The sequence below is a fragment of the Saccostrea cucullata genome, unplaced genomic scaffold (genome assembly GCF_032062105.1).
Source record: "Saccostrea cucullata isolate Sc308-1 unplaced genomic scaffold, CSIRO_AGI_Scuc_v1 ctg277, whole genome shotgun sequence".
NCBI classification, from domain to species: Eukaryota; Metazoa; Mollusca; class Bivalvia; order Ostreida; family Ostreidae; genus Saccostrea; species Saccostrea cuccullata.
The window spans coordinates 239896-253989 of record NW_026935934.1 but is presented as its reverse complement, the minus strand read 5'-3'; the positions used below and the strand labels follow the sequence as shown (position 1 = coordinate 253989).

The window sequence follows — 14094 nt, the reverse complement described above, 5'->3', positions numbered from 1 at the left end:
ACTAACAAATTAGACATTTTAAAGAAAACAAATCATTTTTTACATAGAATTATCTACGGATTTTTTTCGTAAGACCGATCGTGACAAGGTGACGACCGGTCGAGAGGAGATGATTACTCCTCCATGGCACCTGATCCCACCTCTAATGTTTTAAGAGATCCATGTTTGCTCTGCTCCTGGTTTGTATTGTATCAATGGACTTGAGTTTGATAACTGCTCGTTAAACACACTTTGTTTCAAAGAAGTAAAAATCTCATGAATTTAATGGGAATTAATACACAACTAAAATTTTTGCATAATATCTTTAAACAATATAAGTAGCAAATTATTTTGTCTAATTAAAAGAGAATTAGGATAACTTTCCATTTCAGAACCAAGAGATACCGATGGGATGGATTTGTGATTCTATACAATTTTTTTCAATAGGCATTAAGTTTGATATTCTCTCTTCCTTAGGCAACATATTCAGTCACAAATTTTATTTCATCCCAGTGATTTTCATGCCTTGGAATGAATTTGCTTTCACGCCAGCTGATTACTAAAACAGATAATAGTATTATAAAGTTCACATCAAGATTTATACGCACTAACGGTGTAATATTGTCTAGTAATCAGCTGGCGTGAAAGCAAATAAGTTCTACGGCGTGAAGATCACTAGCATGAAATAAAGTTTGTGACTGAATTTATGCCGATAGTAAGCAAAGAAGTCATTATGAAAACATTTCAATAGTATGATCTGTTTAAGATTTTACCTCCATATTAAATCTTTTTAAATATATACTCGAGTATTGTTATATTACACGGCTCGCTATGCAAAGTTTGGGAGATGAATTGATTATTCCCTCTATAAAGGTATAATTAAATACAATATGTCCAGGGTTGTACACAGAAGCCCATTCCTTTTAGCGACTCACCAATCTGTAATCAAGAAGGAAGGTTACATTATTTTCTTATTCCAAAATAAAAATCAATTATGTTGATTAATTTCTTTTAATTCTGTTGCTTCTTATTTTAAAATATTCTCATTATGTTATTATAAACCTACCCCATTAAATTATAGGCTCTAACTATAATTTTATTCATTTATTATTATTGTTAAGTTCCAACCTTTTCAGTATTTTAAAACATCCGATTCTTGTTGCAGTACAGGTTAATAATGTTATAAGAACCATGCCAACGACAACTAGGGCTGCTGATGCTTTGAAAATCCCCTAGAATATTATAAGCAGTGCATGAACCTTTAGAAAAATATTATTATGATTAACAAAAAAGGCCATTAGTATGACACAATGGTGAGAAAAATCGGAGGAATATGACTCTGTCTTAGCTGAATATATTGAATTCATGATCAGTGAAAGGTTGCCTAGAACGTGTAGAATCTTCAATTCTGATAAAACCTGAGCTCTTAATGTGAATAATATCTTAAAATGTGAGAGGGTTTTCTTGAACTTTTCTTCTTTTTGAAAGGACAAAAAAACAATAGATCATCTTTTTTAAATAGATTAATTAATCTTATTTAATTTGCAATTTTTTCCTACATAAACATCTTTAAGTCACTATTTTATCATTATAGATACCGTATTTTATTTTCTTTAATGAATATTTATGTTTTAAACTGCTTGTTAAAACATACATTTACTTTTGCTTTGTGACCAGTGTATTTTCATGGCACTTGTAGTGCATGGATGATAAAGCACATTAATTCTTCAGCGCATGCATAGAAGACATGATGGATCAAACAGAATATATATGATAGTTTAGATGGCCACCTTTAACATCAATAATCTCAGGGAAAATATTAAATTTTTCCTGCTTTCTTATTTATATTTTCAAACTTTTACTGATAACCACAGCTTTTGAAAAGAATCAAAGAAAAAACCCAATGCATTCTTTTATAGTAAAGAATGATAATTTTTTTATGTACGTCGTATCATAAAAAATCATTTAAAGTAATACACAGTTTGTGTTATAAACATATTTAATCTAATTTTAGTCGTTTACGAAGGAATCATTGCCAATCTTTGTTAGAATGTGTATTGAAAGTTACCACTAGTACCACCGAGATTTTCATTATACCCACCCATTCTTATGTTCGCAAAATACTTGTTCATGTTCTTTAATAATTCTTGGTTAAAATTGGATTCATTCTCTTTTGTTTTCATTTTAATTTTTTTTTTGGTCTCTTTATGCCTCCATTTAAATGCAGAGCGGTAAAGCTACGTTGTGAGTGCCTTTATATTGAACAAACCTGTTACATGTATTGCATTGTTAGTTGAATGATAAATAAAAACAATCACAAACGTTCTTATGAGGTCAAAAAGCTTAATTTTCATTCAACGTGAGGGATGGTTGTATAAAGTGTATAAATTCCTATTGACGTCGTTGATTAAAAAAAATACATTTTAAATTCTTTATAATTTTTAACAATCTACATTGCATTTACACCTTTTCTTGATTATGTTTTAGCAAGGTACTTCTGTTTGTATTGTTTGATTAACGTCCTTTTGGAATTTTTCACTCCTATTGAGATCTACAGCTACAAGCCGGTGGCGAGTTGTACTCGGCACTTAGGGTCTCTTAACAGTGTGTGATATTTTTCGTACCAGCACCTAGTGCGACAAAAGTCATTGGCTTAAAACTTCTCGCATTAGGATTGAACATGCGACGCAAGGATCTTACTCTGCGAGTCCATAGCAAAAACTCAAACCACTGCGCCACGCGGGCGACATCCAGTACATCTGCCGTTTTTCCATCAAATAGAGAAACAAAGTAGAGCGCAGACATATACAGTGCAAATACATTTTTCTTACATCTTCATTGAAGGTGTCGATATGTATCTTTCTGTAGTGGGATATTTAAAGCCAACATTACATACATACATTTCATTAAAACTCTTAAGTATTTCGATTTTCCAATACAATAATTATTTCTCAGCTTTGATCCTTCAATATTTTGTCTATTTTCATGAACAAATGCCGTTTCTATATCATTCATTTTATGACATCACTTCAAAATCGTGTTCTAGTACAAAATTTACATTTTTACAGATGAAATATGGAGATACTGAACAGTAATCAGGCTTTAAAGTCCATTGAAATATTACAAATCGGGAGAGCAAAAACGTCCCCCTTAAACATCAGAGGTGCAATCAGGTGTCATAGAGGAGTAAGCATCCCCTGAAGACCGGTTAGACACGCCGTGTTTCACATCATGGACGGGCAAATGGATATAAAATCATAACAAGGTGTTTGCTGAAAAGGTCACTGCATCGACCATAGAACTCAGGAAATGATGATTTTAAATTAGACTGCTGATATTCTTGTTTCATCAACGTGTTAGTCAATAGTTTATTTCGTTTTAGAAATTGTTCATACGTAGAGCATGCTCTTGTGGATCGAATCAACTGAGAGAAATAAACCCCGATTTGGAGGTGGTGAAGGTATATTGCTGCATACGTAAGGGAAGTTGACGATTGAAAAGTTAAAGTCATCATTTTTATCATAAAGCTTTGTTGTTAAATTACCATTAACGTCTTTTTCAATGAATTCATAAATTAATTATTGAATCTGAAAACTGGATAAATTATTTAGCGCGTCATAAATATAACATTTTATTCGATATTCAAGATCATACTAGATGGTAAGTAGACAAATATTGCACAAAATATTCTGTCAAGATGGTGCATAAATAAGCATTTTCATGCTAAATAAAGTTACCTTTTTGCTCAGTCCATGGAAACTCCATCATATTGGGTCATGTTAAAGTATAATTCCAGATTCTAATACATGCTTAAATAAGGTACTAGTAAAAGACGACTTGTTTCATCGATCTTTCTTCGATCAAATCAATATGAAAAGACATGGCACAAAACATTTTACAACGAGTCGCCGTAGAACTAAGCAAAAAAATCCATTCACATACAACTGAATGTGCAATCTCCTCACAATAAGCTCAACAGGGCATGCAGTCTGTGATTATGGATAAAGGTGTTTATCCTTGTCCTGTTTTATTAACAGTGGTCTTCTTTTAAAATATTGCGTGTCTTTACCCTAGCAATGCACAGTGATATCCATTAGAAAAGGATACATTGATCTTCATTTTTACAGAGAAAGATGAATTGCTTTTTTTCTTCGTTTTTCACAAAGATGAATTGTTTGTTTTTTTTTTTCAAATGGCAGCTTTTATTGTTCTTTAGATGATATATAAGAATATTTCTTACCATTTACACTAAAAAGGTCAATTCATTTAACATTTTTGTAACTGAAAACCTGAACATTAGTGAGAGTGAACTGAAATGGAAAAAATCTCTCTGTGATTTTTTTTTTTTTTTTTTTTTTTTTTTTGTTTTGTTGTTGATATGGTTGTTTTTTTTTCTTAAAGACTGAAAAAAATTATAGAGTACATTTCTTTGGAAATCATCTACAGTATTTAAGATGTAAATTAGTAATTTATAGATAAGATTAGATTACTATTGTTTGCAGCTGACTGTAAAGTTTCACGTTACGTCACGATCTAGTTGACAGCTGCACTCAAGGTAAATTGTACACGCCTCCTAAGCGCACGCTTTACGACTGGAACTTTCTTCTTATCCCTGATTGGTTGCTCGTGCAACAGACTATTTCCGTATCAATGTTGATAATTTGAGTTGACCAATCACATGAATTGTTTACGCTGGGTGCATCTGACGAAAAAGATCGTGACGAAACGTTAAACTTTGCAGTAACCTGCAAACAATAGTAAACGAGCCTGAGTAATGAGTGGGGTCGAGAAAACTTAGAATTTTTGAAACTTATTTTTACTTGTGAAGTCCAGTACTCCGAATTGTATGGTATATGGGGAAACTGGGCGATATCCCTTAATAATACGTATAAAGGTACGAATGATTACTTACAGGGTCAAATTTTTTATGTCACATGAGCGAAAGTTGACAAACATAATGTATTGCTTTCTGCATAAATACTTTTCTGAAGGTTTATTTATCCACCTTTGGTTGACATGCATAAAAGATATCTTGAACTTGTGTGGTCTGCCTTATGTGTGGACGAATTAATTTTTTAGTATTATATAGTTAAAATCTGTTGTGAAAGTAACATTGTTACGTCATTTTTTACAAGACTGACATATGAGCATAGAAAATTCATCTAAACGTTCAAATAAGAGGATTTTTAAAACAATTTTGGACGGGAAATGTACCTAAGTTAACTCCTAAAGATTTAAGAATCATATTATAAAAAAAGAACTTGTAACCAAAAACTTCCAATCGAAGCTGGTAAATGGATCTTTAAGAATATGAAATTTATGAAATAAAAATACTTTTCCCGATGAATCTCATTATGTTATGGAGTGTCCATATTTTTCCTCATTACATTTGAAACTTATTGATAATAAGTATTGTTTTCCTATAAATATTTTAAAAGTTTGAGAATATTATGTGCACCACAAATGTTGACTCAATAATAAAGCTGTCTGTTTGCTAAAGAGATATTAGCCTGTTTTCAGTTATATTTCCTCATTTGACACTACTCTTCCTTACTTGAATTTGTATTTTGTGCATAACACCAATGCAAGGAATCCCTAGTAAAACATTTATTTTGTCTGATTGAATAAAACACAAAGAGATGAAGTAAATCTCAAGGATATTATGTTTACTCGAATGATGCATGACTGATTGTAATTTTTTCAACCCTTGACATGGATATTATAATTTTCACTAGGTAATCATTTCTTGATATCAGATACCCGCAATGCGATAACCCCCCCCCCCAAAAAAAGAGAATTTAAATACTCGCAAATTTACCCCATACAATAAATTTTGGTTCAAGAAACCCATGCACGTGCGGTATCATGAAGTATTGTTTTCTTGCTCCTCTGCATATTTTTTATAGATATCAAATAAAAGTATATTTCAAGGGAAACACATTTAGTCCTTCAGAATTTTATCGTTACTTTGAATAATTCTTCTTTATCTACTCAAGATATCTAATTCTCCACAAACTAACCAGAAAACCAGTACAAAATTCTTGAAATAAGACATAAAATTAAGATTTATTATTATTTTTTTTTTGTTTCACCTTTAAACCAATACCAAGAGTTCGAAGGTAAATATTTGTTTACAGCATAAGCAGCACAAATTATTGACTATTACTAAAACCTGAAGAAAACGGACATATTTTGAAAAGAGTTGCCTTAAGAAATACTTCTAAATTTGAAAAAAAAAATCAGGTTATACATAAAAAGAAGGAATTGTAACTAATCTAAATTAATGTTCTCATTAAGGAATAAAATCTTTGATATCATCTTACCTGGTTTTTAGCTGAATAAACAACCTGGCTTTGAAAGATGTGTTCTGATAGATTAGACGGTTTCTCGCTTTCAAATGCACAGAAACCTGGCCCACTAATATCCCCGACAGTTAAACCTCTTCTAAAAAACATAGATACATTCAAACTTCATTACCAATAAATCAGTCCAGTGTTTTAGCAAGGACTAGTCCGGGTAATCAATATTTCATACAATCTATTTTTTTTCAAAAAGAAACTTGACATGATGTCACATAAGTTATTTGTGCTATTTAATAATCTAATGTTCACCAATGTATGATTTTTGTTGTATCTATTGTATGCTTTATCCAATGATTTACTTGAATTCGAAGATTACTTAAATAAGAATAAAAAGAATATAAAGCAATGGAATATTTTTTTTAAAAAAATAATAAGTTTCGCATCGTGGAGCCGAAATAAAAAGAAAATAACACATTTTACTTTATTATTTTATTCTTTATTTACATTTTTTTTGGGGGGGGGGGGAGAAAATAATTTCCTTCAAAAAAATGCATTAAAGTAGATATAATCTAGGCATATTTAAACTAATTACGTTTTGAAATTTTATGCACTTTAATTGTTTGACATTATTCAATCATGAGGCTATATAGAACTCTCATGGAGCCAAGTAAAGGTCTAATTTGTTGGCTTTTCGTTGGCATCCGAAGACGTATCATATAAGAAAAATAATTTTCCAAGGGACTTTAATCTTTGCAGTTAGTTGCATCAAAGTATATATAAATCAACATAAATATAAATCTCGTTTAAAATCAACATGTTGCAAACTCAGTATTGATGGTTTTTGGAGCTTAAATACTAATGCTACTTGTAATAAGATACTATTTTTGTATATGAAGTCCGTCGAGTAAGTACCTTAACATTCTACATCGATGCTCCTCCAATCTTCTAGCAGCCTCATCAATGTCCCTTAATGATTTATCACTCCACAATCTTTCTGCAACAGCCGATGCTTTAGGCCTGTACCAAAAAAATTAGAATCACGTACCATTATCACTAGCATAAGTATTTCCCAGATGGACATTTTCATTAGTTAACTTCTGAATAAAGGCATGCTTTTACAGTCATTTAATGAAATAAGGAAATCAACAGTCCTATTTAAAATCAACATACATTTTGCAAATTCATCTGATCCAACCTTTGATGCTACTAAGGATAATGTTTGTTCTGCTCCAAATCTATATTGTTTAAATGGATTTTTGAGCTTGAATACTGTTAGTTATCTTCTCATTTCATGAAAGAAATGATCCACCACTCAAAAAGCAGTCCATTCAAATTTTCAATTAAAGTTTTGATTTCTATATACATATTACATATTTAATAAATAAAACATTTATCATATTAGTCATGATGTATGATAATATGATTATGGCCTTTATGTCAACTTTGTTGACAGAATTCCAGTAAGGATAGAAACAGGACAAACAGACCATTTCAATAGTAAAACGGGGTTGTTTTCAGAATCCCAAGTTGAGGAAATCTGCTTATTAAAAGATTTACATATAAATAGTACTCACCATAACAAACCAATCGCAGTCTCACTGGTGACGTATTCACTCCATAGACAGGCTTCCCCTCCTAACACAAGATCCTCTTTACCCCGAAAGCCTGAGGAAATAATTTAACATCATAAAACAAGCATAGAAATATGGAAAAGCATTGAGTATATTATTTTGAATAGAAGAAATAGCAGTGTCTGTGTTTATCGTATTTTTGTCCATTTATTCAGAAATAAAGATGCGCATCCTATTGACAGCATAATCTAAAAATCTAGCAAGAAAATGGAATACTAGTAGTTAAGTCTTTTATGGGTGTCCACTTTTAAAGGTTCCACTACATCTGACAGAATCTTGGGATCTACAGCGTTATGCAATTGAATATGAATTTTCGAAGTAGAGCATGTGGTGTTATATATAGATTTTAAACATCTACCTCGTTTGCAGTGGACAGTCTTCACCCTTTTTTTTAAATAAAAAAAAAGACGATTCACTAACCTTCGCCAATGGGATCACAGAGATAATATTTTGGCCAGACGACGCCATATTGTATCATGTTGATGTACCAGCACGATGAATATAAAACATGATATCCCTGTCTTGCCACCTCTTCTACAAGTCTCTGATCACCGAGCCAAACCTGAACAATTGTGTCCCTAGGAATCTAACGTAAAACATTGAAGGAGTAAGCCACAATAGTATAGACTTCGGACTTTTTCAAACATTGGCACTTGTTATTGTGAAAAAGATTATCTCCTCTTGTATATTAATAATATGATATTATGTGGTTAAATTTTAGTTTAGAAACAATCTTTGGTTCTGATAAAAAAAAATTTAAATTTAAAAATTCAGAACTTCAATTTCACATTAGTATGTTTTCAGAGGTTTGAGTTTCCTTCGCTCACAATATGTATTGATTCATTATATTTTTTACGCAACCAAGCTCTATGATAAACATGATGACTAATTTTTCTTTCGTCAACTTCCTTACTTATGCCTTAGTTCTATTTTCCGGCCGGTGGCCGTAAACCAGTGGTAATCGGTGGTAATCCGTGGTGTGAGCGATGTCCCAATATCGGTCTACATCGGCCTAGTAGTCCTTAAAGTATCAGTCACATTATTCAAGTATCAGTCACCTTATCCAGCGATGCTGTATACGATGAGAAACCGATGTGTTTTTTGATAAAAATGGCGTGGTTGTCGTCCGGACACCTGTAGTAATCGGACGGTGACTGAGGCCATTTGGCGAATCGGTGAGGGGACATCGGTAGAAAATAAGTTGAAGTTAAAAATCACATCGCTCGTCATCGGCAACCCATCATTAACTCATCTTTCAAGGATTGGCCGATGTTTGGACGAGCATCGTCAAGTGTCCGTTGAATCTGGGGTCATCGAGGGGTTGATCGGTGGGCAACAGACATCGGCCGAATATCGATCGATGTTCGACCAAACATTACCATGTTCACCAATGTATGAGCGATGTAATATACATCGGTCGATTACCCTGGAATAACCACGCCGTTTTTATCAAAAAATGTATTGGTTGATCACTGTATACCCCATCATTTGATAATGTGACTGATACTTTAAGGACTACTATGCCGATAAGGACCGATGTTGGGGCATCGATCACACCATGGATTACCACCGATTACCACCGGTCTACGGCCACCGGCCGGGAAATGTGACTAAGACATCAGCGATGGAGTAAACGATGGGCAACCAAAGCGTTTTTTGATAAAAATGGCATGGTTGCCGGCCGGACTTTCAAAGGCCCAGTGATGCATTGCTAATCATAAAACGATGTTCCAGGATAATCAGCCGATGCATAATACATCACTCATACATTGGTGAACACCGTTCGTACGTCGGTCGACTATGGGCCAACGTTTGGTCGAACATCGACCGATGATCGGCCGATGCCTGTTGCCCACCACTCAACCCCTCGATGACCTCAGATTCAACGGACACTTGTCGATGCTCGGCCATACAAGTACATCGGCCAATCCTTGAAAGATGTGTTAATGATGGGTTGCCGATGAGGAGCGATGTGGGGTATCGGTAGCGACATCACTGATTTTTACCTACAACTTATTTTTTACCGATGACTCCATCGATTCGCCAAATGGTCTCAGTCACCGTGTGATTACTATAGGTGTCCGGCCGGCTACCGCGCCTTTTTTTTTATCAAAAAAATGCATCGGTTTCTCATCATATACCGCATCGCTGGATAAGGTGTCTGATACTTCTTGCAACAATATACCTTCATCACCTGCATACGAGGTATTATATCTCAGTTGATTCGATACGCAAGAGCATGCTCTACGTTTGAACAATTTCTAATACGAGGTAAATTATTGACAAACAAGTTGATGAAACAAGAATATCAGCAGTCTCGTTTAAAGTCATCATTTCGTAAGTTCTTTGGTCGATACAATGACCTTGTCAGCAAATACAATTTATCATTGAGTCAAATGCTGACGTTTTTCATTCTAATTGTTAGTCCATTATTTATACATGTACACTGAATTGACGACGGATTTTTCCGTTATTTTCCGATTATGACAAGGAGCACACGGCGGGTGTGACCGGTAAGCAGGAGATGCTCACTCCTCCATGGCACCTGATCCCACTTCTTATGTTTTAGAGGTCATGTTTGCTGTGCTCCTATTTCGTTTTGACCTTCACATTTTACAAACTCTTACATTTAAATTTGACTGGTAAGCTTCTTGCCACAGAATAAATTTGACACCATTTTCCCTTTCCATTGCTATTTTCTGTACATCTTTGATTAACCTATAAAAATATCAAAAATGTTTACCTACTTGAAAAATCGCAAAATTTACTTCAATCAACATTTTATGGTGTATATTTAAAAGGGGAAAAAAGATACCTTTCTGTAAAGAAACTCCAGGTGGCAGTTCCTTTATCTTTGAACATTGATGTATTTTTTATCCTTGTGAACAGTTTCCGCACCTCCCGATTTGTGTTCCTGAAGTAAAGAGACTTGGATTGTAAATTTTGATTTTTTTTAAATGATGGATTTAGTAATTTTTTCATTCGCCACTTAAGCTCGAGCTCAACTCATGGACCGACTGACTCTTTTATTATCAAAGCAATCTAATAATGTATTTTTTAACTTCTTCCAACTTATCATTCTTCCTTTAATTTTTTCAAACAAACACGTATGCATCATTAACTACATATGTAAACTAAGAAGGAGATAGGTTAAAAGATTGTTAGGTGTGTTTATTGTTGGAGTAAAACAATCGATGAATTGTCAAATGTAAAGAAAAAGGTAAAATAGATCGGTAAATGCAAAGAAGAAAGGTATATTTTTTTCAGATTTCTTTTGTATCATACCAACAAGCCAGTGGTACCTCGTCGTTTCCAAGATGAACATATTGATCTTTAAAGACTTCTAATACTTCTTTGAAAAATGCAGAAAGAAAAGTGTAGGTTGAGTTTCTAGCGGGGTTCATTGGTCCAAAGTCACCGGGTATTGGACGCTCCCCATTGTAACACTGGGTCAGTAATTCGGGATGTCCGAAGCCCCAGGAAAATGAATGTCCTGTAAATGAAGAGAAATATATATGTATACTGTCGATAGGATTCTCTTGCTAGAGTTTCCCATTATGATTATTTTACTGATCTTTTGGCATCGCTTATTGTCATTGATTCTACAGAGACATAGACTCAAGTAAATTTGTTTTCCAATTGTGTTTGTGAGAATTCGTCTTTTTGTTCAAAGTTTTATTTGTCTACCATTAGTTTATAATAGCCGAAAATCTGACTTCAGTAGATGATTAAAGTGAGAATAATAAGAATGTGGACATAAATTGCGCTATCATTTACGAGTATACTATAACGAGATATGTTGACTAGGTACCTGCCCACCTGGTGTATCAAATTCCGGAATAACCCGGATCCCCCGGATTCTGGCGAACTCTATTATTTCTTTCACATCCTCCTGGGTATACGTCAGGGAAGGGTGATAAGCTCCCTAAGGAAAGAAAAATGACCAGTATTCACTTCTATTGTTCACCCTCTTCTGAACTTTGTAATGCTTACATTGTTATCTCGTATATCAAACACAGTTAATAGCAGGTATTTTTGAATTGAAGATTATTTTATCCCACCTCTTAGCATTAAAAATATTGTTTGGAAAAACTTAAGTTTCAATTTTATCTTGAAATACAACGTTCCAGGATGCCATAAATCCTGCAATTGTCAACACTTACCTTTCCGCTAAGATCAGGAAAAGTTCGGCTCCTGTAAGGGAAGGACTGGTCGTCAGAGAGATGCCAGTGAAAAACATTAATTTTGTTCATCTCCATGGCACTCTATGGTAAAAAAAAACATAGTTTTAAACTTGGCAACAATAAACATTTTTTGTTATATTACCTACCGTCTGACTCTTCTTATATTTTGCTGCAACAAGAACGTGATTCAGCCATGGATTCCTTACCAGCATTTGAAATATCGTTGTTTTACTCATGAAGTGTCTTGCTGAATCAATTAATATTCCTCTATGTGGAAACCTTGGAAAGTCTACGATCCTAGTTTTCCTAATAATAAACTGAAAAGACAATAATTATGAATAAGACCCATCTGCCATTTTTTGATGCAGAATTATTGAAGAGTAAATTTAAGCAACAGCTACCAGTCCCTGTAGCCGATACAAGTTGAATAACTCCTATGTTATTATAAATGTGTAGGCGTATATAAATATTTTGTAAATTTGATATTTTTTTAAACATAGGCAAAATCTGAGAAACTTCGACTTATGAGAGAAACACTTAGAAATTTTAATTAAGTAAACTTAAGTTTATAAACTATATGTATGAACATGTAGTTTACATAATAATTTGTTAAGTGTACGTAGTGAGAAGAATAAATATTGATATCAATTTTTGTATTTAATAATAAGTATTATTTGTTTGATATTGTTTCTGTTTTGTACAGTCCTTTTGCCTATATTTTATTTAATTTATGAAGAACAAATACAAATCAATCCTGTATGTTTACCGTGTTGCTGATGCAGATGATAAGCTGACTTAACGTTTCCAGAGCTCGTAGTGTACCCCAGACATCTTTTGCTTCTATCCTTATTTCACCGTTAGATGTTCTTAATGTGTCTACAACACGTTACATTACTTAAACTGAACATAGATTAGTTGCAGAACTGTGGCGTTATGGTTTTATAGTTTATATGTTAATCGTTGACCATAACAAGATAAGATGGTAAAAGATTAACATATTAAACCATAGCACTGTCGCTCTGCAGCTAGAACTTATTACAAGAAAACATCCTTTCCAAAGCTGTTATTTTAATGATCAAGGTTGAAAAGTAGATAAATTAAATAATGAAATTGTATTCAAAAAGTCTGATGTTGTTAAACTTCAATTATGCCGAGATAAGGGGAATGATCCAGAATGTTACTATACATAGAACATCTATACTTACAGGACTCGTCGGACGATAAGGTTGGATAATTCGAACACCTCTCAACATCAAAAGTAAGTTTTCTTAACTCTTCTAAGGACGTTAGGTATTCGTAACTTGGTTTTTGCATTGAAAAACCAAAATTGGAATTTTTCAAGTGCAATAAATTGTTTGTAAATTGAACATTACTACAGGTGAAAAATATATTCATGTATCTTTGTACTGCTTTTTGCAATATATGACAGTTAGAAAAATTTGCTTTCACAGAAAGTTTCCTGATTTTATACAGTTTTGTATCAGATGTTTCAAAAGTCTGCGGTCTCGGCCAAGGCATGCCTATGGTAGGAATAGGGGCTCGGCGGATATGAAAAGGGTGGTGTAGATGGTTACTGGTAGGAAAATCCAAGTTCATGTTTTGCTCAAACCATCTGATATTCGGCTTTTCATGTACGTTGGCGTGTCTTTCTAGAATTGTTTTTCTTTTGTTTTGTATCCAGACGTTGTGAAGCACTTGTTGTTTAACTAATTTGTCAACACGTATCACTCCTTTTTGTTTTTGTTGTTTATATTCCTTGTCTAATTCTCCTTCAATACAGAAAGAAGCCATATAAATTGATATTAAATGGAAAGCAGGTAGGATAAATCCCTGTGAAATCTGCCCACTTTATAACATGCAATGTAAAATTCTAGAAAGTAATACATTTTTTTAGAAATGTTGAATTATTTTCTTCTATGGAATATGAAATTTGGCATGTTTTTGCCTTTTTATACTTGACTAAAGAAAAATAAGAGATATCAAAACAAACCTTGTAAT

General features: G+C 33.3%; 1 protein-coding gene across 1 annotated transcript; it reads right to left on the bottom strand.

The window, feature by feature from the left end:
* Nucleotides 1-326: 326 nt before the first annotated feature.
* LOC134244256 (beta-hexosaminidase subunit alpha-like) lies at nt 327-13887 on the bottom strand. Its single transcript, XM_062726516.1, has 14 exons — nt 13302-13887; nt 12863-12972; nt 12303-12413; nt 12076-12177; nt 11732-11837; nt 11198-11405; nt 10728-10826; nt 10540-10630; nt 8333-8498; nt 7856-7946; nt 7194-7298; nt 6303-6423; nt 1108-1211; nt 327-918 (listed from the first exon to the last, which is right to left on the bottom strand). The coding sequence occupies exons 1-14, from the start codon at nt 13885-13887 to the stop codon at nt 903-905; spliced, it is 2016 nt and encodes a 671-aa protein (XP_062582500.1). The 3' UTR covers nt 327-902.
* Nucleotides 13888-14094: the final 207 nt, after the last annotated feature.

What these genes read in the sequence shown, in the direction of transcription:
- LOC134244256 (XM_062726516.1), bottom strand. Translation starts at nt 13,887, where the DNA reads ATGGCTTCTTTCTGTATTGAAGGAGAATTAGACAAGGAATATAAACAA. An exon ending in CTTATCGTCCGACGAGTCCT is followed by an intron (nt 12,973 to 13,301) that starts GTAAGTATAGAT and finishes AACGTGTTGTAG; the next exon opens with ACACATTAAGAACATCTAAC. An exon ending in CATCGATGTAGAATGTTAAG is followed by an intron (nt 6,424 to 7,193) that starts GTACTTACTCGA and finishes TATGTTTTTTAG; the next exon opens with AAGAGGTTTAACTGTCGGGG.